This window comes from Myxine glutinosa, chromosome 13, assembly GCF_964187855.1.
Source record: "Myxine glutinosa chromosome 13, kmMyxGlut1.1, whole genome shotgun sequence".
NCBI classification, from domain to species: Eukaryota; Metazoa; Chordata; class Myxini; order Myxiniformes; family Myxinidae; genus Myxine; species Myxine glutinosa.
Window position 1 is genome coordinate 33,712,641 of NC_136273.1, and position 22,948 is coordinate 33,735,588.

The window sequence follows — 22,948 nt, forward strand, 5'->3', positions numbered from 1 at the left end:
AATACTGAGAGGCCTACAACCTTCCCATCCTTTAAAAACAAAGAAAATGCATGGGAGCAAATCGAAACACGGGCTGAGAAAATGGGTCTCTATCGACTCCATCGAAAGGTGAAAAACAAAGACCTCTTTGCATGTGAGGCCAAACACCATCCGTCATGTTTTAAAGCTTTCCGCACAGCATTCTACAACTATGAGCGTGCGATTCACAGAGCCGAAGCACCAAAGGAGCAGGCTTGCATGTCAGCCGCCCATGAAAAGGCATTCAACTCAGTACTGGAACACATTCAAACCCAGGTCATCCAGCAGAATAAAGTTCTACAGCTTTCTTCCTTGCGCTTGCTCTATGTCGAGGAACTGAAACTGAATGGATATGAGAACTCAAATTATCGGTCAGAGAAACTACTGAAACGCCTACAGAATGACCCAATCAAGGAGCATATCCACTTCACGAAGGTTGATCATGACAAATGTGATGTCATTTCTTTCTGGCTTGTGCACAGCTCAAACATAACAGTTTCCAATGCTCTCGCACGAGCATTCACACTCGGAAGCACAAACAAGAACCAAAATGTTGCCCTCCAACTTCGCCAGGGTATTCTACAGGCTTTCAGAGAGTGTAAAGACCAACCATGGCCACCAACAGCTGAAGACATGGAGCTCAATCCTGAAGACATCCTACCTCCAGACCTTGTCCGCTTTCTCAGCGTGCTAATGACTGGCAAGGAGGGCATCGAGACAGAAAAGGTGAAGCGTCTGGTCTTCTCCATTGGACAAGATCTGTGCCGTGCAGTGTCAGATGGAAAATGGAAGTTACCAAAGCACATTCTCCTCTGTGTGACTGTAAGGCACCTGTTCCGAAGCAAACAGCTCACCACAATACTACACAGGCTTGGACACTCTGAGAGCTACGATTTCGCCTTGGAGTTGGAAACTGCTCTCGCCAAGGTCCTGGATGAAGTCTCAACTTATCGTACACCACAAATTGTGACAGGAGAGGGCAACCTTGTATTCCACTGTGAGTGGGACAACTTGAATAAAACCACTACCAGTGTGCACGGCAGCAACATTGTAAACAGTGCTGGAGGAATCATGGTGCAGGAGGTCAAGCCCGGGTTCGAGAGCAGCAAGGACCGAATGCTACCTACCATCAATAGGTCACAACAGCGTAGCCTGAAGGTCGACACACCAAAAACAAAAACTTCAAAATGTTCCTTGCAAATGACGACAACAAAAAGCAGATGTGCCAGCTTCTTCTGAAAGTGTGGAGTGGACAAGAGGCAGCTACCAGGCTGGAGAGAACAGAGATGGCTGTGCTGATCGTGGAGGGGAAGGCCCACCAACTTGCCTCAACGAATGGCAAGGTAAAATTGAAAGCCCTTCGTGAATGGCGATTCAATTTGTAATTTTTCCTGAAAAAAAGGTGAATACCTGTGATGTTTGTCTAGATCTGAAACTGGCAGTGACTGGTGATTGAAATGCGGTGCCTTTTTGTGTTTCAGGTCGAGGTACGTGAACTCCCCACGATCTACAGCAACCAGGAAGAGACTGATACCAGGGTGGTTCTGTACCTCCATCATGCTGCTACCATCGGATACAAGAACGCTGTAGTCAGAACACCGGACACAGACATCCTCCTGATCCTGCTCCACCATGCCCACAACATCAAGCTGACGGTGTACCTGGATACAGGGTCAGGGAAGCATCGCCAACTTGTCAACGTCTCTGAGCTGGCAGAATCCCTGGGAGAGGACTACTGTGCCACTCTCCTGGGGTACTATGTGTTCAGCGGAGAAGACTGCACCAGTGCCTTCAAAGGGAAGGGAAAAGTCGGGCCCTTGAAAAAGCTGGAGAAGAATCCCAGGTTTCACAGGGCATTCGGTGAACTGGGTGACAACTGGGATGCCAACCCTGAGGTGGAGAGGCAGTTAGAAAAATTCACCTGTGTGATGTACGGCCAGAGTCGCGAGTCATCAGTGGACATTGTCCGTGCCAAGCTGCTACGAAAAATGGTGGGAGAGGACAAGACCCTCACATCCAAGTCCAAGGTTGATCTGGCTCGCCTTCCTCCATGCCAGTCTGCCCTGAAGCCGCACATCCAGCGTGTGAACCACCGCGTAGCATTGTACAAAAGAGCCGATCAACCTATCATCGAAAAGCCAAAACCTTATGAGGAGCAAGGATGGATAAGGACTGATGAAGGACTGTTGAAACCAATGTGGTCCAGTGGTCCCATCCTACCAACCTCACTGGTGGATCTTCTGAACACAGGAGAGCACGAAGAGGAGGAGGAAGAGGAAGGAGAAGAAGAGTTTGACTCTGACGATTTCGATGAAAATGATGATGACTGACTCAGTGTAGAATCACTAATGCTAATGATGTTTATCTAAAACAAGCAAGAGAAGAGTGGTCACATTGAGTGCTAGGACTATTTTGACAGTTGTAATATTTAGAAAAATAAAACTTTGTGTTAACGTCTGTGTAGACGGACCTTAATATGAGTCTATTATTTCGTAAAACTGTGATTATTTTGTAAATAAAGCACTAATTAGCATACTAGTATACCATAGACACATGTAATCATGTTATGAATAGTTCTATCATGATCTATGCCCTTCAAAACATGGGTCTAGACACCTTCATTTTTCAATTATCTGCAATATTGGCTGAGATATGTCAAAAATCGTTTTTTTGATAATGGCAGCAGTAATTTGCATAAAAATGGTATGTGGGACATTTTTTCAGCTTGGGGCCATAGCTAGTCATTTTCTACACATTTTTTCCAATCTAGAAACACTGATTAGAAGTATATCTCCGGGGGGTGCAGGGGGACCTAGTCTTCCTACTAGACTAGACACATTGGGTGCATCTTTCAGTTCGAATAGGCCGCCAGTAAGAAAAGCAATGAAAGAAAGACAACAACTGGAAGACAATAATAATAACCAGCAGAGGGAGCCGAAGAGCAAGAGACCACCTGCAGGGTTAGGGGTTGTTGATTTATTTTTATTATTGAACATGCATTGAACATTGATGAACTGTGGTGACTGCACCGATTGGTGCTTGAGGGTGTATTGGTGTGTTTTTGGGTGCTTTCATGGTGCGTCGATGCAGAGCAGACTGTCTCCCCCCCCAGAAAGAACAATTACAGGTCCTGGGTTAGTTTTGTAAATAAAAGCAGAGTCATTGTAAATAATGCTCCCCACCGTCAGTGTGTAGTTTGAAGACCATTCCGCAATTCGGTTAACTGTGGGCGTAAGTCTGTTAGGCAGGGTGCAATGGAGCAGTGGGACACATTTATTTATGTTTTAAAACTGTCGCACTCAGGGTCAGGTTAAAAGTAGAGGGAACTACACCTACGTGTCACACTAAATAAAAGTTGTAGGCCCGGGACGTGCCTAAGAGGAGGAGGGTGCAGTGTTGCGGATATGAGGACTGTATTTTTTTTGATTGTGTGTATTATTATTATTGTTTATTCTGTGCCTCCTGCCTCCGGAGCTGTGTAAAGGTCAAAGGCCGTCCCATAATTAGTCCATAAAGCATCCACACCACAGCCAATCATAGAATACCCCTGTTCAATAGTTATATCTTATTATGTGTTTTAGGTTAAGGCTGTGTCTCCCATTAATTGAAATACTCCATTGCACCAGTGAAAGAAATAGATTCCCTTCATTCCCACTCCCAAAACTTCCATTCCCCCTTTTCGTCAATTGCCATTCGCATTGCCAACCAACAATTGCCGCCATTGACCACGAGGCAGGGTTGGGGAAGAAAGGCGGGTCCCCACCTCGTCATAGAGGGGAGGAGTGAGTCAGCCCCACTCAACCAACCACGAACAAGGGGTTGGACTTGGAGAGGGTGTGGAGAGAAACATCGAGGAGGTTCGCGAAGGTTGAGGGGCGGGGCCTATATAACCCACAGCTAGGGCGTTTCCAAAAAGAGATGAGCTTTGACAGAGAGACGAGAGGGAGTCCAAGCGGTTGAGTCCAAGAGAGGCGCTTTGAGTGAGTCCGAAAGAAGTCCAGGGTTGAGCTGCAGCTCGAGCCACTGAAACTGCATTTACTGCAGCTCGAGCCACTGAAACTGCATTTACTGCAGCTCGAGCCACTGAAACTGCATTTACTGCAGCTGGAGCCACCGAAACTGCAGCCACAGCAGCGTGAGGCCTGGACGGCAGTTTGGAGCAGGGCCGCGAAGGGGCGGCGGCTGCCCAACGAGTCGATCGGTTGCAGGACCAGTTGGACTTCCCTATCCCGCCAGCCATCCATCCCCGCCAGTCCTATCATCATTCCCCGCGTGAGTCTGTCCTTGTTTGTTCTGTCCCTGGGTTAATTAAGACTGTAGGTAAGCTAGCGTTGCACTGTGTATCTAATCTCGTCTGTAAATAAACGTGCCTGCTTTCTTCCTACTTATATGTGTACATAATAAATCCAATTACTCTTCTGTACGTCTTCTTCCTCTTTGTATTCGGTCGCTTTAGAGTTTTCCCGATTGAATAGCGGTGGCGCGATCCGGCCAAAGTTTGGGGCAAATCGGGTATTAGTCGGGGAATAACTGTTCGGTCGCGGTAATACCACCGCTCGGTCAAAATAACATCTTAACCGCGTCCGTAACAATATTATAGGTGGGAATAATGTGAAACGGCATCTGTAATAATCAACCCCCTCTGCTTTCCCTTTACCTTCCCTGACCCCTCCTGCCCCCCCCAACCCCCCCACACCCACCCCCACACACAAGTAGTATGAAAAGGGGGGTTCTGAGATAAGATATCGAGCAGGTGAGTGAGCGATGGCGAGGGAAAACTAGTGGAACGAGCGAGAGCGTGTGGAACAAGTGTAAGCGAATGTACATGCGAGTGGTCCTGTGGAGATGTTTTGCCTCAGGACCCCCCCTTTTCATACTACTGCCCAGAGTAGTACCTTGAGTAACTCTAGCCTGGACAGGAAGAGGAAATGAGAGGATTCCATTTAGAGCAACACGTTGACGACGACAGGTTAGGAAGTCCGCCAGCCATAAGTGGAGATTTCCAAGGATACCATAAGAGGAGACTTTGATGAGAAGAGCGGGGTGCCAGACAGTATCAATGGCATGAGATATGTCAAGGGAGACGGTCCTGATTTCCTGTCTGGCATTGAGGACCTCCATCCATCGTTTTCTCTCTCTTTCTTTCTCTCTTTCTCCAACTCTGTCGTGGCCCTCACTTTGTGAATGCGGGGGTACACCATCCTGGATGTGGGGGATCTCTGGGTCGCTCTTGCAAGATCTATCAGCTGTCTCCATGCGGTGGACTTGTTCGAGAGAACTGTCTGGCGGTATACAACAACAACATCCGACCACGAGTTTAGGAAAGTAGACAAGAATAAGGAAGCTTTTGCAGGGTTCATGCTTTATTTCCTGCAGACAGGCATCCATGCATTTCAGTGACCAGGTCACACAAACACACCTATTCATTCAACATCTACAGCCTTCCTTGTCTCAGCATGCCATTTGATGTATCCAGGAAGGAACTTCATGAATGGATAGGCCAAGCGAAAGTCCAGAATTTCAAGCAGTTAAGGGGCTGCCTTCGAGTTTAGCAACATGGCTCTCAACCAGTGAAATGCATGGTCAGAGGACAATCACTTTGGAAACAGAATATTTTCACAAACGTGGGCGAAAGCTTATGGTGGACAGATGGTGGTGCAAGCATGCCTCAACTACGAAATAAACATGCCGTGACAAGTGCACAGCAACATATCACAAAATTCTAAAAGAACAGGACAGACTAACAAGTAAAACCTTTTCTCTACAGGTCCAGCACTCTTTCCCAGCCTGCTCACATTTGCATAGCTCAGGGAATACTCGAGGATGGTACGTGGACAGAGGTTGAAATACACTCCAGGACAAGCATAGGTGTACAATGAGCATGCTGGAAAACATGAAACAGGAGACATGCAGGAAGCCCGCAGAATTCTAAAATTGGCTTTTTCCGCCACTTGTCGGACTTGTAACTCCTGAATTGGTGATGCAGCCCATTTTGGTCCGAAGTAACATGATGTGCTTACTGCCATGCTTAAAAGAAACGGGGTGCAACTTACATGAGCAGGTGAGTAGACCATTGATGCCGAGTACCAACTCACATGTAGTTGTGAAACTCATTGAAAAATTGGGCTAGATCTGAGGTTATTCTCAGGTAAACAGATATGCATTTTGGGGTTAAAGCTGTAAGACCAGGCGTTGAGCTGAAGTTTTTTGGGGGTTGGGTGAGAGGGGAATGGGTGGAAGCAGCGTCTCTTGTGTTAAAATATTGAAATACGGGAATGCAAGGAAAGACGGAAAATGCTTCGGATGAAGCTTGCACTTAGGCCTCGGCAAATGACCAGGACTTGGATGCCCATTGTGCCAAGTGAGGGGGAGGTTATGCTTGACTAGAGTCTGAAAAGCCAACTCGACTTCCTGGCCTAAAATCTGGGTGTCGAAGATCGGTTATCAGGTCCTTGGGAGTCATCAAGTGGGTGGATCCTGATGAGGAGCATAGGGAGGGATACATGGATAAGAGAAATCAAGATCAGCATTACATTTCCCAGGAGGTGTATGAGGAAAGGCAAGGGGTGTGATGGTGAGATTAGTAATGAGAGTGCTATTTTATTGAAATAAAATGTAAAGGTTAAAAACCCACCCATAAGGACCTCCCAGTTTCCATTGGTTGCGGTGACCTCGTAAGCGCAACGCGTTTCTGCGTAGGTTGCTCCGCCGAGAACAAAGAGCAACAGTCGTGGACCGCTGCGGCCTTCATGCCAGCGGCCATACATTCTTCCACTGGAGGGGTCAAATAGGCGAGATTTCAGAGGTCATAATAAATAAGGAAAATTGCCATAAAGTATGAACGCTCAAGAAAGGTCTTCAAAGAAATTCTTAAAGGTCACGTGGGTTTGTGCGTGGGATCATTTAAATATTACTTTTACAAAATGGTGGAATTTTTCCCCCTCCACTCTTCCCTACCCCTTCTCAATGTTTTCATATACATTATTTTGTGGCGGACACAAAAGCCCACTGGCGTGGTGACATCATTCCACGCACCAAGTGGGCGGTGGCCACGCCCGAGGGGTAGGCGTGGCCTCATGATATACCCCGGGCGACCAGCCCGGAGGAGTACAGTGTTACAGTGTAGTCTTACAATAAAGACGTTTATATGTTACCGCTTGTCCGCTTCCTCCTTGCTCACAAGCAGCGCGCGTAACGCCGCGCTTCACTGGTGACCCTCGACGTTGGATCTGCCGGAGCGATCCTTCCACACGCGACGCCATCGCCATGGCCGCCTTCGTCAAACTTCCGGAATTTTGGGAGGCTCAGGCCGAAGTCTGGTTCGTCCAGGCCGAAGCCCAATTTCAGCTTCGGCACCTCACCGGCGATGACACGCGCTACTGCCACGTCGTCGCCTCCCTCGGGCCCGGCACGGCCGCTCGAGTTGTGTCCGTCCTTCGCCACCCACCGGACGGCCACAAGTACGAGGCACTCAAGCGGCTACTCCTAGCCACGTTCAGCCTCACGGACGACGCACGGGCCGACCGCCTCCTGGATCTCCCCGAGCTCGGTGAGACGCGCCCGTCGGTCCGAATGGACCATATGCTGTCACTGTTGGGCGACGAAGCCCCCGGTTCGCTATTCCGGGCGCTTTTCCGTCGCCAACTTCCAGCGCAGGTTCGCCTCGCGTTGGCCGGGACCGGGCTAACGGAACCCCGAGCATTGGCGGCCGAGGCGGACAAGTACTTCGCCGCTTCGGACACGCGGGCGAGCGTTGGCGTGGCCGTCACGGCCTTCGACGCTGCTGTTCCACAGCATCATCTTCTACAGCACGCTGAGTTTCAGCAGCATGCTGATACGCACCTCGTGAACGCCGCCACGCCCCGCCCACCGCCGCGGCGAAAACCGCCACCGTGGGGAAACCCGTCGACTCCACCGGCCTGGCGGAGCCAGCCGCGCTCCTCCAGCTCCACCACCTGGTGCTGGTTCCACGCCAAGTTCGGCCACGAAGCTCGGCGGTGTCATCCGCCGTGCTCCTTCAACGGGTCGGGAAACGCCCGGGCCGGCGCTCAATTGTGGCGATGAGCGCCGGCCGTTCGAGCAGCCTGCTGTTCATAACGGACACCTTCTCCGGGCGCCGTTACCTGTGCGACACGGGAGCACAGGTGAGTGTCATTCCCGCCGGCACGTCAGACAAGCACGCCGCGGGTGGGGGCCCCGCGCTGCTTGCCGCGAACGGGACGCCCATCCGTACGTACGGAAAACGCTGCCTCTCTCTGCGGTTTGGAGGGCAGGTTTTCCGATGGACGTTCGTCACCGCTGACGTGCCCATGGCACTGCTTGGCGCGGACTTCCTGTGCGCTAATGGGCTCCTGGTCGACGTCAAGCGCAGACGGCTTGTCCAGGCCGAGACGTTCAGCTCGCTCGCATGTGCGTTGCCCAGCTCAACGAGCGGCTTGCCAAGCGGCTTGCCGAACGATTCGGTTCTGGCCACGTTGGTCTGTACGCTTCCGGCAGCGGACGCATTCACCCGCCTCCTCGCCGGCTTCCCGGCCCTCACGCGGCCCACCTTCTCGGCGGGGGCCGTCAAGCACGGGGTGGCCCATCACATCCCCACCGTCGGGCCACCGGTCTACGCCCGGGCACGCCGCCTCGAGCCGACGAAGCTGGCGGTGGCAAAAGCGGAGTTCGCTACCCTGGAGCGACTCGGCATCGTTCGGTGCTCAGAGAGCGCTTGGGCGTCGCCGCTGCACATCGTGCCGAAGCCCGGCGGGGGATGGCGACCGTGCGGGGACTATCGCCGTCTCAATGACGCCACGACTCCCGACCGCTACCCCGTCCCCCACATTCAGGACTTTTCCGCCCGTTTGGCGGGCAGGTCCTTCTTCTCGAAGGTGGACCTCATACGCGGCTACCATCAGGTCCCCGTCAGGCCGGAGGACGTCCCGAAGACGGCGGTCATCACGCCATTCGGACTCTTCGAGTTCCTGCGCATGCCCTTCGGTCTGAAGAATGCGGCTCAGGCGTTCCAGCGACTGATGGACAGCGTCCTGCGCGACTTGGATTTTGTCTACGTCTACCTGGACGATATCCTCGTCGCCAGCGCGTCCCGCGAAGAGCACCTACGCCACCTCCGCACGCTCTTCGAACGCCTGGGCCAGCATGGCCTGATTGTGAACCCCGCAAAGTGCCGGTTCGGCGCCGCCACAATCGATTTTCTGGGGCACCGTGTCACCAGGCACGGAGCCATCCCCCTGCCGGCCAAGGTGGAGGCGGTGAAGGGGTTTCCGCGCCCCCGCACGATCAGAGGGCTGCAGGAGTTCCTGGGCATGGTGAACTTTTACCATCGGTTCCTGCCCCGTATCGCCCAGCTCCTGCGCCCCCTGCACGAAGCTCTCCGAGGTAAGCCGGGCAAAGGCGACGTTACCTGGACCGAGCAGATGGACACGGCGTTCACGGGCGCGAAGCTCGCCTTGGCTAACGCCACCATGCTCGCGCACCCGGCGCCCGATGCACCGATCGCCCTCACCACCGATGCCTCGGACTACGCGGTGGGCGCGGTGCACGAGCAATGGGTGCGTGGAGCTTGGCAACCGCTGGCGTTCTTTAGCCGGCAGCTTCGCCCGCCCGAACGCCGTTACAGTACCTTCGACCGCGAGTTGCTCGGACTTCACTTGGCGGTCAGGCACTTCCGCCATCTGCTCGAGGGCCGGGCGTTCACTGCCTTCGTCGACCACAAGCCGCTGATCTTCGCGATGGGCAAGGTCACCGAGCCGTGGTCGGCCCGGCAGCAGCGTCACCTCTCGGCCGTGTCCGAGTACACGACGGACATCCAGCACGTCGCGGGGAAGGACAACCCGGTGGCGGATTGCCTTTCCCGGGCCGTCGCCCACGCAGTCCACCTCGGCATCGACTATGCCCGGATGGCAGCGGACCAGGCCGCTGACCCCGACGTCCAGGCCTTGCGGACCGCCGTCACGGGCCTCCGCGTCACCGAGGTGCCGTTCGACGGCGCGGGCGCGGCCCTCTTGTGCGACGTCTCCCTCGGGCATCCCCGCCCCATTGTGCCCGCGGGCTGGCAGCGCCAGGTGTTTGACGCCATCCACGGCCTGTCCCACCCGGGCGCGAGGGCCTCCCAAAGGCTGACCTCCGACAAGTTCGTCTGGCATGGCCTCCGGAAGGCCGTCCGCGGCTGGGCCAGGACATGCCTCGCGTGCCAGCGCGCCAAGGTGCACCGGCACACCCAGGCCCCGTTGGCCCCGTTCACGGTGCCGGAACGCCGGTTTGACCACGTCCACGTGGACCTGGTGGGACCTCTGCCCCCCTCACGGGGTTTCACCCACGTCCTCACCATGGTGGACCGCACCACCCGGTGGCCGGAGGCCGTGCCGTTGGCGTCCACAACGGCGGCCGATGTCGCGCAGGCTTTCATCGCCACCTGGGTCGCCCGGTTCGGCGCCCCCTCAGACATCTCATCCGACCGCGGCCCCCAGTTCACCTCGGAGCTCTGGGGGGCGGTTGCGCAGGGGCTCGGGGTCCGGCTGCACCGAACCACGGCCTACCACCCCCAGGCTAACGGCCTGTGTGAGCGATTTCACCGCTCATTGAAGGCCGCGCTCCGGGCCACCCTCCGCGACGGCGGCTGGGTCGACAGGCTCCCCTGGGTCCTGCTGGGCCTCCGGACGGCGCCCAAGGAGGACCTGCGCGCATCCGCGGCGGAGTTGGTCTTCGGGCAACCGCTGCGGGTGCCGGGCGAGTTCCTCCCCGACTCCACGGCACCATGGTCCGCGGCACAGCAGCGCTCCGCTCTGCAAGAGACCGCCCAGAGGTTCGCCCCGGTGCCAACGGCATGCCACGGGCACCCACCGACGCACGTCGCCCCGTAGCTTCGCACGGCGGAGTACGTCTTCGTCCGCCACGATGCCCATCGGACACCACTGCGGCCCCCGTACGACGGGCCTTTCCGCGTGCTGGAGACCGGGGCGAAGCACTTCACCCTGGACATCGGCGGTACTCCTGACCGCGTTTCGGTAGACCGCCTCAAGCCGGCCCACCTCGATGTGGACCATCCACCGCCAGTGGCCCGACCCCCACGTCGGGGCCGCCCTCCTGCGGGCGGACCCCCGGCACCGCCCAGCCCCGCCGCCACGCCGCCCCCCGATCCTGCACCCATCCCAGGAGCAGCCAGGGGCATCCCACCTGGCATCCCTGCACCCCGGACGCCGCCGATCGCCAGGGGGCGCTTCGGCCGGGTCATTCGTCTGCCCCGCAAACTGGCCCTCCAGGTGCGCGGGAATTCTGGGGGGGCGCGTGTGGCGGACACAAAAGCCCACTGGCGTGGTGACATCATTCCACGCACCAAGTGGGCGGTGGCCACGCCCGAGGGGTAGGCGTGGCCTCATGATATACCCCGGGCGACCAGCCCGGAGGAGTACAGTGTTACAGTGTAGTCTTACAATAAAGACGTTTATATGTTACCGCTTGTCCGCTTCCTCCTTGCTCACAAGCAGCGCGCGTAACGCCGCGCTTCAATTTACCTTTTCTTCTTTACTCCACTGTCCGAGTTTTTCCTTTTCTAAATTTTGCAACCCCTTCTCCATTCCCTGGACCAAGCAATATCTATATCTATATTTCCTCTTGGAAGGCAAATCCAACTGAAGGCAATCTCAGTTCCTTCCACCAAGCTTGGAACAAGTGTTTGTCTACCCTCAGGAGTGCCAGGAAGCACTATCTCTCCACACTCAAGATTGAAATCTCAAACCTGTCTCCATCCTCCAAATCCTGGTGGCGTCTTGTCAAATCCGTTTCTGGTGTTTGTTCCCCCTCCATCCCCTCCCTTACCTCAAATGGCGACACATTTGACACCGCACGTGACAAAGCCGAATGCCTCAACTCTGTGTTTGCGTCAAAATTTTGTGTCCCAAACCCATCTCTCTCTGTTCCCACCTTTCCCAGTCGAACCCAACTGCTCCTGGACTCTGTGTCCTTCTCTCCTGACAAGGTGGAGAAGTTTTTGTCAAACCTCGACGCTGATTCTGCAACTGGACCAGACGGCATCAGCCCACGGGTCCGAAAATCCTCCTCTGCCGCTCTATATCAACCTTTCTCTGTTCTTTTCACCCTCTCTTTTGCTCAAGGTCATCTGCCAGCATCTTGGAAATCAGCAAACATTACCGCTTTACACAAAAAATGTGCAAAAACAGATCCTTGCAACTGCAGACCAATCAGCCTGCTTATCAGCAAATTATCAGCAAAATCATGGAATCCATCATTGCTTCGGATATCAAATCCTTCCTCTTCTCCAATGGCTTGATCTCTGATCATCAATTTGGATTCAGACCAGGCCATTCTACTCTGGACATGCTGCTTCTGCTGCCTCAACGATGGATGGAGGTCCTCAATGCCAAACAGGAAATCAGAGCCGTCTCCCTTGACATATCACGTGCCTTCGATACGGTCTGGCACCCAGCTCTGCTCACCAAACTCTCCTCCTGTGGTATCCATGGAAATCTCCACTCATGGCTTGCGGACTTCCTCTCTGGTCGTAGGCAACGGGTGGCCCTGAATGGATTTCTCTCATCTCCTCCTCCTGTTCTGGCTGGAGTTCCCCAAGGCAGTGTTCTGGGCCCTGTGCTATTTCTGGTCTTCATGATGATCTCTCTGACTCTCCGGAAAATCCTCTCTATCTCTTTGCTGATGACTCCACTCTCTGCCGCTCCATTCCTCATCCCTCAGATCGGCAGTCTGCAGCCTCCTCACTCTCTGCAGACCTGGATAAAATCACAGACTGGTCAAACAAGTGGAACATGTCTTTCAATCCTGACAAATCCCACACTCTTACTATGTCTCTCTGAAAAGACCAACTGGAAAACCCTCCCATCTACTTTCTCAACAATCCTCTCCAAGAAGTTCTGTCGCTCAAGCTTTTGGGTCTCACTATCTGCCATGATCTTTCCTGGGATAACCACATTTCCAAGCTGGCCTCCAAAGCCAGTCGCCGACTGGGCATCCTCCTGTCGTGCAAAGTCCTTCCTTGGCACACCTGAGCTCCTCACCACATACAAGGCTTTCATCCGCAGCTCAATGGAAGAAAGCTCTCCCCTCTGGGCCAGTGCTCCTGCCTCACACCGAGCTCGGCTTCACGCTGTTGAAACCAAAGCTTTTTTTTGTTTTTTGTATCCTGAATCGAGGCTCGTGAAAGAGCTGACATTTACTTCACAAACAAATCAACCAGACAAATAAAATATATAAAAAGAGGGAGCGGAAGACAAGAGAAGGGGAAGCACACAAACACTTGAGAGCACACAACATTTAAGAGCAGGGACATGTGTGGGAGGGAGAGGGCTTGGGGGGAGGAGGCGTGGGAACGGGGGGGAGGGGGATCATTTCAGAATCATTGGAATCTCCTGCGATGAAGCTAACTCCGAGGGCCTTTCACTCACTCACCGCAGGCTGGTTGGTGGTTTTTCTGTCTTCTACCGACTCCTCTCCAGCCTTGCTCCCCCAGCTCTCTCTGTGCTCTGTCCCCCTAATATTCCTACAGGTCGCACAAGATCTGCCAGCAACCCTCTTATGGTGAAACTGCCAAAATCTAGGCTCTCTGCTCACCTTCACTCTTTCATTCCCCTTTTTTCCCGCCTCTGGAATAAACTCCCCCACTCCCTTCAATCCCACTCCTCCCTCCTCGTCTTTAAAACAGCTGTTCACCACCATCTCTTATCTTCCCCCATCCAAAACCTTGATCTTTTCTACCCCTGTTAATTCACCCCAGATACACTTTTTTTGAAATTCCAACTTCTTTCCTGGAAGTCCTTGCAGTGTTGATGTGTTTTATACCTATCCCACCTCCCCCCAAGCCCTCCCCCTCCCACATTTCTCTCGATGTCCTTGCTCTCAAATGTTGTGTTTGTGTCCTTCCCCCTCTCTCCCCATCTTGTGTTCCGCTCCTCTTATTTTGTGTTTTATGTGTCGGTTGCCTTTTTGTGTGATTAATGTCAGCTCTTTCACGAGCCACGATCTTGTATACAAAAAAAAGAAGATCATTAAATTCCAAAATAATTTAGCTGGTGTCAATGATAGAATGGATCTTGAAGACGGACCCTTTCCTCACCCTATAAAATGACAGGAAATAGAGATCCCCACAGGGCTCGTGCAAATACAGGAAATAGAACAAATATAAATTGAATCTGTTGATTTTTAATGCGGAACTTTTGAAATGACATATTCCGCCACAGAATACCTGGCATGCATGCGCAGAAACCTCAATAAATGGCGGCATTCACAGCATCATAAAGTATATAGTGTGTCGGAGATAAGGATTGTTAATTAAAATGGTTCACCAAGCTTCTAAAATAAGCTGAAAATACTTGGAAAAGTACCACAGAGGAAGTGCTGTGCCTTTGTACAACGAAAGACTTGGAAAACTTTCTCAGCTCGCCAAACGGGGAGCTGCCCTTCATGAAAACTCCCGATGATGTAGACTGGGGCAAGGCCCAAGTGTAAATCCCCGAAGGATTGCTACCATTGAATGGACTGTGTATCTGGATTGATTGTTTATGAACACCAATGGGAAGGACATATCTAGGGTTTATGAATGTTTAAGGTAAGTTGAAAATAACGACATTTACTATGCATTATGTTGGAAAAGAGGGTGGGATGGGGGGCAGGTGGGATATACGGCCTACGGGAGCTGCGATGGCTGTCGTAAATACATTGTTTGTTTGGTTACGTAGCCACAAGAGAAATTAAACAACATTTTTGCATCAATGGCTAAAAGTTGAAGTGTCCGTCTATGTGTGTATATGTTTTTTTCCGGCTTTCGTAGATCACGTCATTTTACCACGCCCCTCTCGTTCGCCAGACCTTTCGCAAACTGCAAGCGGGATGCTTCGCAGCCTTTCTCGCATATGCAGGAAGTGATATGTTGGAACAAGGAACTTTAGTGAACAAAGCAACTTCATTTATCAACATTATACACCTCCTAACCAGGCACTGCTTAGTTTTGTCTCCACACCAGTCACCACTACTGTGGCATTCGAGCGGCGACACCGGCGGGTCTTCTCTGTGCTGCTGCCGGCAGTTGAGGCTGGCCAGCCCGGCGACGCTTTAGGGCTGCCTGGTCCACGTACTTACCGAGCTGATCGTTGAAGGCCTTCTTCATGTTCGGCACTGCGTTGAGCGCAGAGAGTGTCCTGAAGGGTTCACCTGCATATGTGGACTCACTTGCTTCGCGCATATCTGGTTACCTTGAGAACGAGTTTCCAAGAACAACGTGAAGAACAAGCTTGCTGTGATCTTCCTTCCCGATATCCATGTTTTCACTGTGGGTCATCTTCACAATGTAGTCAAGGAAGCTACTTGAACTTTCCTTCCCATGAGCAAGCTCTGCTTATCCTTGATATAGAGCGCTTTTAGCTGCATGTGTTTTGTTTGTTCTTGTCATTTGTTGTATATTTTTGTGATATTTTTCATGTTGTTTTATTTTAATTTTATATTTCTTTCTTTTATTATACTTTATTTCCTTTTTCTACATCAAATGTTGTCATTTTATTTATCAGTTTTCAAATTTTCATAACAATCGGCAACGGATTTTCATTAAATTTTCATAACAATCGGCAAACAAACTTTTAAACATTGGACGAACTTTTTAACATTGGACGCTATTTTGTTGAACAAACCAAATTCCGTGTTGACTTGAACATTTCGAAAAGGTTGTGACTCACTCGGAACATGCGCAAGCAAAACACAAAGAGGATCTCAGGGTGGTATTCATGAACAAAAGCAAATTAAGGTTCAGCTCAGTAATCAAAGAATGAAAAATCACTCATCGAGCGACGCTTGCCAAAAGATAATAAAGCAGAATGGCACTCTGTAGAGCATCCTTTTGACCTCAAAAATAATTGGTGGTTGAATTCAGTGACCTGATATGCAAATCGTCTTCAAATTTTAAGTTAATCAAATTAAAATTGACAATTTTAGAAATCTGAAAAAAGTGCTTGACCTTTGGACTATGTTGACCTTTTGACCTCAATAAATAGGATTCTGTGAGACCACCAAATCTACCATTTGGTGAAGTTTCGTGAAGATTGGTTTGAAGAAGATTGATTCCTTTCATTGATCTTCATTCAAACAATCTGTATAATGTAAATCAGATCATCATGTCTCAAGCTTCACAAAGGGTTATGTTGTCATAGGTAGGAGAGCTCCTTGATGGCTGGCGTGTACAAATAAAGAGTTTTCAGAAGGAATTGCTGTTTGTTTTTATAATGATGATGGAAGTTTCTATCATGCAAAATTGCTTTGGTATCATTTAACAGCTTCAAAATAATTTTGAAAATGAAAATACCATCACATGTCATGGCCTTAAACAGTGGACATAGCCTACCTTCCGGCAGCTCCTCCCGCAGTGCTACGCGACACAAAGGGCCACTGTCGAGCGTCCAGCTTGTCCTCGATCGCATCCTGAATGACGAAATTAACAATAACAGGAACAACTCGAGAGTTCATGGAATCCATTACACCAATGCTGTCTTGAGAAACAAGGACATGGGTGGTGCCGACGAGTGGCAAATTGAATTGGTCGTTATGATGTAAAATGCCATAATATTTTGTCAAAGTACAACTCAACGAAAGGGGTTTTGAAAGTGGAACAAGGTGATTTGTGTTCTACATCGTTCGGCTTTATAGAATTTTAAATAAAATAAAGATTTTAAAGGTTGTAAAAAAAAAATTCCGGAATTGTACCGCTGTTGATGCAGTGTCTTTTACATCACCTTAGTTAACACATTTCATTCGGTTTCTGTGCCTGTTGTTTGTGTCCTTTATGACGTCCTTAAAAACAGGAAGGTTCCTGTTTGGAATGATTTTCAATTTTTTTTGACTGCCAGACAGGTAGACAGAGTAATAAACCTGACTCCTCTCTGCGCATGCGCAATCGGGATTAATTGAAGCCAAAGACCTGCTAGACTGCAGGTTTGTTTTCCGATTCATGTTCCGATTAGTGTTCAAAACATAACATTCAATTGAAATAAAGTTGTTCCTGAATCATAAACTGCCGTTTGAAGATAGAAGGACAGACAGACAGACAGAAGTGAACCAATTGATTAACCCTGGTTTTCGCTTCACTTGCGCGGGGTGACAATATTGATACAACGAAAAAGAAAATAAATTATTATATATTCCCTGATTACTTCTTAATTTATTTGATTCTTTTCCAGCAGAGACAGCAGGGAGTAAAATAACAATAAAAGAGAAGCAATATATAGTGCAGACTATTGTAATGACCAGTGGTGGTCATTTCAAATGCAGGGTAAGAGGGAGTGGATGACTTGCTTGCATGACATCCTTGAGCAGAGGAACCCAGCGTGACAGCTGATACGTCTTTTCACCTGGCCACTCTCGGCGTTCTGGTCCACGCCGGCGCCTGGTCGTAGACTAGAAAGCAGAAAGCAGTATTACAAGGTTTGAACCACCTTTAGAGGCTATTTTTTTCTGCAGAGCTTCCCTGCAGGGCAGGGGTTGGCCTTTTTTGCCTTTTTTGGGCACCGTGGTCCCATTTTTAAAGCAATGTTTTATGGCAGGATGCTCTTCCTGCCGCCAACCCTGTTCGTCGCCTCTTGCAACACACAGGGAATTGTCAGTGAACTGGGACTCAATTTGCCGACCCCAGAAGGATGACAGGCTGAGTCAACCCCCCTGGCGTTAATTCAGCGATCGACCCGGATTTGAACCTCCGATGCTAGGATCCCAAGCCGGCACCCTAACCGCTAAGCCAACACCAGGCTCAATATTACAAGGTGTGATGTCGTAAACAGAATTTGCTTTTCCAAACCCTTGCTTTCAAAAAAACACGATTGAGGGTCCATCTATCTTTTACTTGTGCAACTAGTAGGGCATTCGGTCGAGGGCATACCTCTGCCCAGATGAACAGTTTACATTTTGTATCCCACTTTTGGTGTGAGTCATCGTTTTTTGACGAATCTCTTCCCTTCGTTGGCGTGCTCACTCAGCATTGTGCGACATCTGTATAGTCCAATGCGGGACCCACAGCGTCTACCACAAACATCACAGGTATAGCCTGGGCCTTGCAGAGATGGACATTGGCAGATTTTCCTTTCTTGCCTCCACCGTCTCGCGGTAGCAAGTGTCCCAGGTCTTTGCGGCAAATGTTATGGCAAGCTAACCTGTTTGTGGCCTGATGTTCACAGGTGGCAGCTGGAATGGCCCAAGACTTGAGTATAGTTGTCCAAATTTACCAAATTTACCAAAAATTAACCAAACTTACCAAATTTAAGTTGTCCATAGAAAAACGCTCCTGGGATTATATGGTCCTCCATGCGTGTGAGGTGTCCTGAACAACGAAGCTGGGCTTGCATCAGGAAATACTCAATTCCTTGGATGCGACAGTTGTCTAGGATTGTGGTGTTTGGTATTCTGTCTCGCCGGGTGATGCCAGAATCTTGCGAAGGCATCGCATATGGAATTGATCAAGGTGTTTCATATGGTGATGATAAGGATGTTCAAGATCCCACTGATAGGCCGTATCTGGATCCGGACCTGAACAAAAATCTAATCGGCTTGTTCTTGTCACCGAACCAACTCATCCAACTTGTTTTGTCACGACTCGTCCACAACATTTTGAGATACCCTGCTCACAGACAAACAAATAGACAGGGTTGAAAACCCAACCTCCGTCCATCTTTGATGGCTGGCAGAGGTAAAGATGGTGGGAGTTTTCACACCTTCTCATACTTTCCTTTCCGTGTCCTATCACTCCTCCCTCTCTTTCCGTCAATTTTAATTTTCGCTGTTTAGTGCCCCTCGACCTCACTTAGGCATGTACAGTCACGTGAAAAAGTAAGTACACCCCATGTAAAGTTTTGACTTTCAACATATTTCAACATACAGCTATTTGATCTTCATTTCAACAATATTGATAGATAAAGGTGATATAATATAACAAATATCATGAAACATTTACATTTTGTAGTCCATTGTATAATTTAAATAAACATAAATGCAAATTTCGCATGTGGAAAAAGTAAGTACACCCTTGGCTCTCATAGGTGGTATTGCCCCCTTTGGCAGAAACAACCTCAAGTAGGCGTTTCTTATAACTGTCGACCAGTCTCTGACATCGACTGGGAGAAATTGTTGCCCACTCCTCCATGCAGAATTCTTTCAGCTGTGCGATGTTTGAGGGGTTTATTGCATGCATAGCTCGTTTCAAATCCCCCCACAACATCTCGATGGGATTTAGATCCGGGCTTTGACTTGGCCATTTCAGAACCCTCCATTTCTTTCTTTTCAGCCATTCCTTGGTGGATTTACGAGTATGTTTCGGGACATTGTCATGTTGCAAGGTCCACCTTCGGTTGAGCTTCAACTTTCTGACAGATGGCCTCACATTATCCTCAAGCACCCTCTGGTACAATGAAGAATTCATAGTGGATTATATGATGGTGAGCTGCCCAGGCCCTGATGCAGCAAAGCTGCCCCAAACCGTAATATTTCCACCACCATGCTTTACCGTTGGTGTTGGAACCCATCTGTGGATCGGTCCCATCGGCCGATGGGTCTGCGCCATCTGCGGATGTGTTGTTCACCTTGAAGGAATGTGTATGCATCATAATTCATCTCTGTTAAATTCTGTTTAACGTATTGTATCCGTATTCCGTAAATTGTATCCGTAATTGTATCCGTAATTGTATCCGTATTGTATCCGTAAATTCTGTTTAACGTATTGTATTGTTTGTGTTAAAAATCATCTCTGTTAAATTCCTACCACATGTAATTCCAATGACTGTGTACCTGATTGAAGAGCACCATTCTGTCAACACATTCCTTCAAGGTGAACAACACATCCGCAGATGGCGCAGACCCATCGGCCGATGGGACCGATCCACAGATGGGTTCCAACATTGGTATCAGGTTCTTGTGGTCAAAAGCTGTCTTTGGTTTTCGCCAACATGTCTTCTGGTACTGTGGCCAAATAGCTTAACCGTTGACTCATCTGTCCAGACCACATTGTTCCAGAAGTGCTCGTCTTTGCCTAGGTGTTCATTGGCAAACTTTAGTCTTGCCCTGATGTTCTTTCCGGACAGCAAAGGTTTCCTCCTGGCACACCACCCATGTATATCAAATTTGTGCAGCATCTGTCTCATGGTAGACTCGTGCACTTTGACATCAACAGTGGCAAGAGCTAGCTGTAGGTCCCGTGATGACATTCTGGGGTTGTTAGAGACTTCTTTCAGCATATTGCGGTCTGCTCTCGGGCTGAACTTGCTGGGGCGGCCTTGCCTGAACAAGTTGGCAATTGTTTGGAATCTTCTCCACTTGTAGATGATGTTCCGGACAGTCGAATGATTGATTTCAAATTGTTTGGAGATCTTTTTAAATCCCTCCCCAGACTCGTAGGCATCCACAGTCATGTGAAAAAGTCAGTACACCCCATGTAAAGTTTTTACTTTTTCAACATATTTCAACATACAGCTCTTTGATCTTCATTTCAACGATATTGATAGATAAAGGTGATATTATATAACAAATATCATGAAACATTTACATTTTGTAGTCCATTGTATAATTTAAATAAACATGAATGCAAATTTCGCATGTGGAAAAAGTAAGTACACCCCGTCATTTATCACTACTTCAAATACCTAAAATTAGAATCAGGTGCACCAGCTCAGGTGCAAATGATTAGAACATCGTCAGAGAGGATCTTGGAGGAACCTGTCTTATTTAAACCTCAGACATTTAGTTTGGTTTCCTCTTTGTTGTTGAAGTGTGCGGCATCACCATGCCTAGATCAAAAGAGCTCTCTGAGGCCTTCAGAAAGAAGGTTATAGATGCCTCCGAGTCTGGGAAGGGATTTAAAAAGATCTCCAAACAATTTGAAATCAATCATTCGACTGTCCGGAAGATCATCTAAAAGCAGTGGAGCAGATTCCAAACAACTGCCAACTTGTTCAGGCCAGGCCGCCCCAGCAAGTTCAGCCCGAGAGCAGACCACAATATGCTGAAAGAAGTCTCTAAGAACCCCAGAATGTCATCACGGGACCTACAGGTAGCTCTTGCCACTGTTGATGTCAAAGTGCACGAGTCTACCATTAGAAAGAGGCTGCACAAATTTGATCTACATGGGAGGTGTGCCAGGAGGAAACTTTTGCTGTCCAGAAAGAACATCAGGGCAAGACTAAAGTTTGCCAATGAACACCGAGGCAAAGACCAGCACTTCTGGAACAATGTGCTCTGGACAGATGAGTCAAAGGTAGAGCTATTTGGCCACAATACCAGAAGACATGTTTGGCGAAAACCAAAGACAGCATTTGACCACAAGAACCTGATACCAACTGTAAAGCATGGTGGTGGAAATATTATGGTTTTGGGGCAGCTTTGCTGCATCAGGGCCTGGGCAGCTCACCATCATAGAATCCACTATGAATTCTTCATTGTACCAGAGGGTGCTTGAGGATAATGCGAGGCCATCTGTCGGAAAGTTGAAGCTCAACCGAAGGTGGACCTTGCAACATGACAATGACCCTAAACATACCAGTAAATCCACCAAGAAATGGCTGAGAAGAAAGAAATGGAGGGTTCTGGAATGGCCAAGTCAAAGCCTGGATCTAAATCCCATCGAGATGTTGTGGGGGGATTTGAAACGAGCTGTGCATGCAAGAAACCCCTCAAACATCGCACAGCTGAAAGAATTCTGCATGGAGGAGTGGGCAAAAATTTATCCCAGTCGGTGTCAGAGACTGGTAGAGTTATAAGAAACGCCTACTTGAGGTTGTTTCTGCCAAAGGGGGCAATACCACCTATTAGAGCCAAGGGTGTACTTACTTTTTCCACATGCGAAATTTGCATTTATGTTTATTTAAATTATACAATGGGCTACAAAATGTAAATGTTTCATGATATTTGTTATATTATATCACCTTTATCTGTCAGTATTGTTGAAATGATGATCAAATAGCTGTATGTTGAAATATGTTGAAAAAGTCAAAACTTTACATGGGGTGTACTTACTTTTTCACGTGACTGTATGTACTAAGTAGACAGACTTTTTTTTACAACTGGAATGAATGGAGAATTTTTTTTCCCTTGATTTTCAGTTGCTCTATCAATGGAAGCCATTATGGATAAAAGACTCAAGGAAAGGAAGGTGGGATAGAACGGTAATAATCTCAAGCATAGTGAACATTTGATACCTACATTGCTGATGATGGGCACGCCAAGGTGGGCCATGTTGGTGATTATCTCAGCATCTTCCGGGGGAATTTTGGCGTGCTCAATCAACCGCTGAAGGTTCTCCTCCGTCACACCTGGTGGGACAAACGTTGCTTAACACTTACACCAGACAGCAACTTGTTAACGACGTAAACTGAACAGAAATTGAAGCTGTCGTTGTGCCCGGAGAGACTCACCATTTTTGTTCAGTATGTACAGCAGGATGACACGGATCTTGTCATGGACGGAGACCGTTCCATCAAGCAGGACGGGTACGATGAGCCGCATCGGGTCCTTAAGTTTCTCACCATCTGCGTCCGTGCCCGTTGCCAGGTCCTTTTTCATGGTAACATGATACAGCTCAGTTCAACAAGTGCCAAATAGTCATGTAATCACTCAATTTCATGAATACAAAAGTGACATCAAACATATACCCTTTGGCAATGATCATCTTATTGCTGGGAAATATTCGAATTGGTCAGTAATATCAAACATATCTGTCAAACTTATCAAATATATTTACTAATTTCGAGATCATTTGAGGAAATCAACCAGGATAGAAATGTGGAGTTTATTGAATTTTTAAACACTTACATTATTATCCTCGCCAGAGGAGAGGGTATTGCATTTGAGCCCGTTTGTTACTTGGCAAATTTATTTTTTGACAAGTTCACTACATGGCCAAAAGTATGCGGACACCCCTTCTAATTAGTGAATTCGG

General features: G+C 49.3%; 2 protein-coding genes across 2 annotated transcripts; one reads left to right on the plus strand and one right to left on the minus strand.

Moving 5' to 3' along the window:
- The first annotated feature begins 1,205 nt into the window (after positions 1–1,205).
- Positions 1,206–2,493, plus strand: LOC144888574 (uncharacterized). The gene is made up of 2 exons (XM_078766999.1): positions 1,206–1,361; positions 1,500–2,493. The coding sequence occupies exons 1-2, from the start codon at positions 1,206–1,208 to the stop codon at positions 2,346–2,348; spliced, it is 1,005 nt and encodes a 334-aa protein (XP_078623125.1). The 3' UTR covers positions 2,349–2,493.
- A 2,868-nt stretch (positions 2,494–5,361) lies between these two features.
- LOC144888653 (syntaxin-binding protein 1-like) lies at positions 5,362–22,664 on the minus strand. The gene is made up of 6 exons (XM_078767294.1): positions 22,425–22,664; positions 22,213–22,322; positions 17,329–17,430; positions 16,382–16,458; positions 6,653–6,792; positions 5,362–6,495 (listed from the first exon to the last, which is right to left on the minus strand). The coding sequence occupies exons 1-6, from the start codon at positions 22,570–22,572 to the stop codon at positions 6,392–6,394; spliced, it is 681 nt and encodes a 226-aa protein (XP_078623420.1). The 5' UTR covers positions 22,573–22,664; the 3' UTR covers positions 5,362–6,391.
- Positions 22,665–22,948: the final 284 nt, after the last annotated feature.

Coding starts and splice junctions, on each gene's coding strand:
- LOC144888574 (XM_078766999.1), top strand. CDS start 1,206: ATGTTCCTTGCAAATGACGACAACAAAAAGCAGATGTGCCAGCTTCTT. Junction 1,362..1,499: donor TTGCCTCAACGAATGGCAAG/GTAAAATTGAAA, acceptor TTTGTGTTTCAG/GTCGAGGTACGTGAACTCCC.
- LOC144888653 (XM_078767294.1), bottom strand. CDS start 22,572: ATGAAAAAGGACCTGGCAACGGGCACGGACGCAGATGGTGAGAAACTT. Junction 22,323..22,424: donor GTACATACTGAACAAAAATG/GTGAGTCTCTCC, acceptor TTGTCCCACCAG/GTGTGACGGAGGAGAACCTT. Junction 6,496..6,652: donor AAACTGGGAGGTCCTTATGG/GTGGGTTTTTAA, acceptor GCTCCTCATCAG/GATCCACCCACTTGATGACT.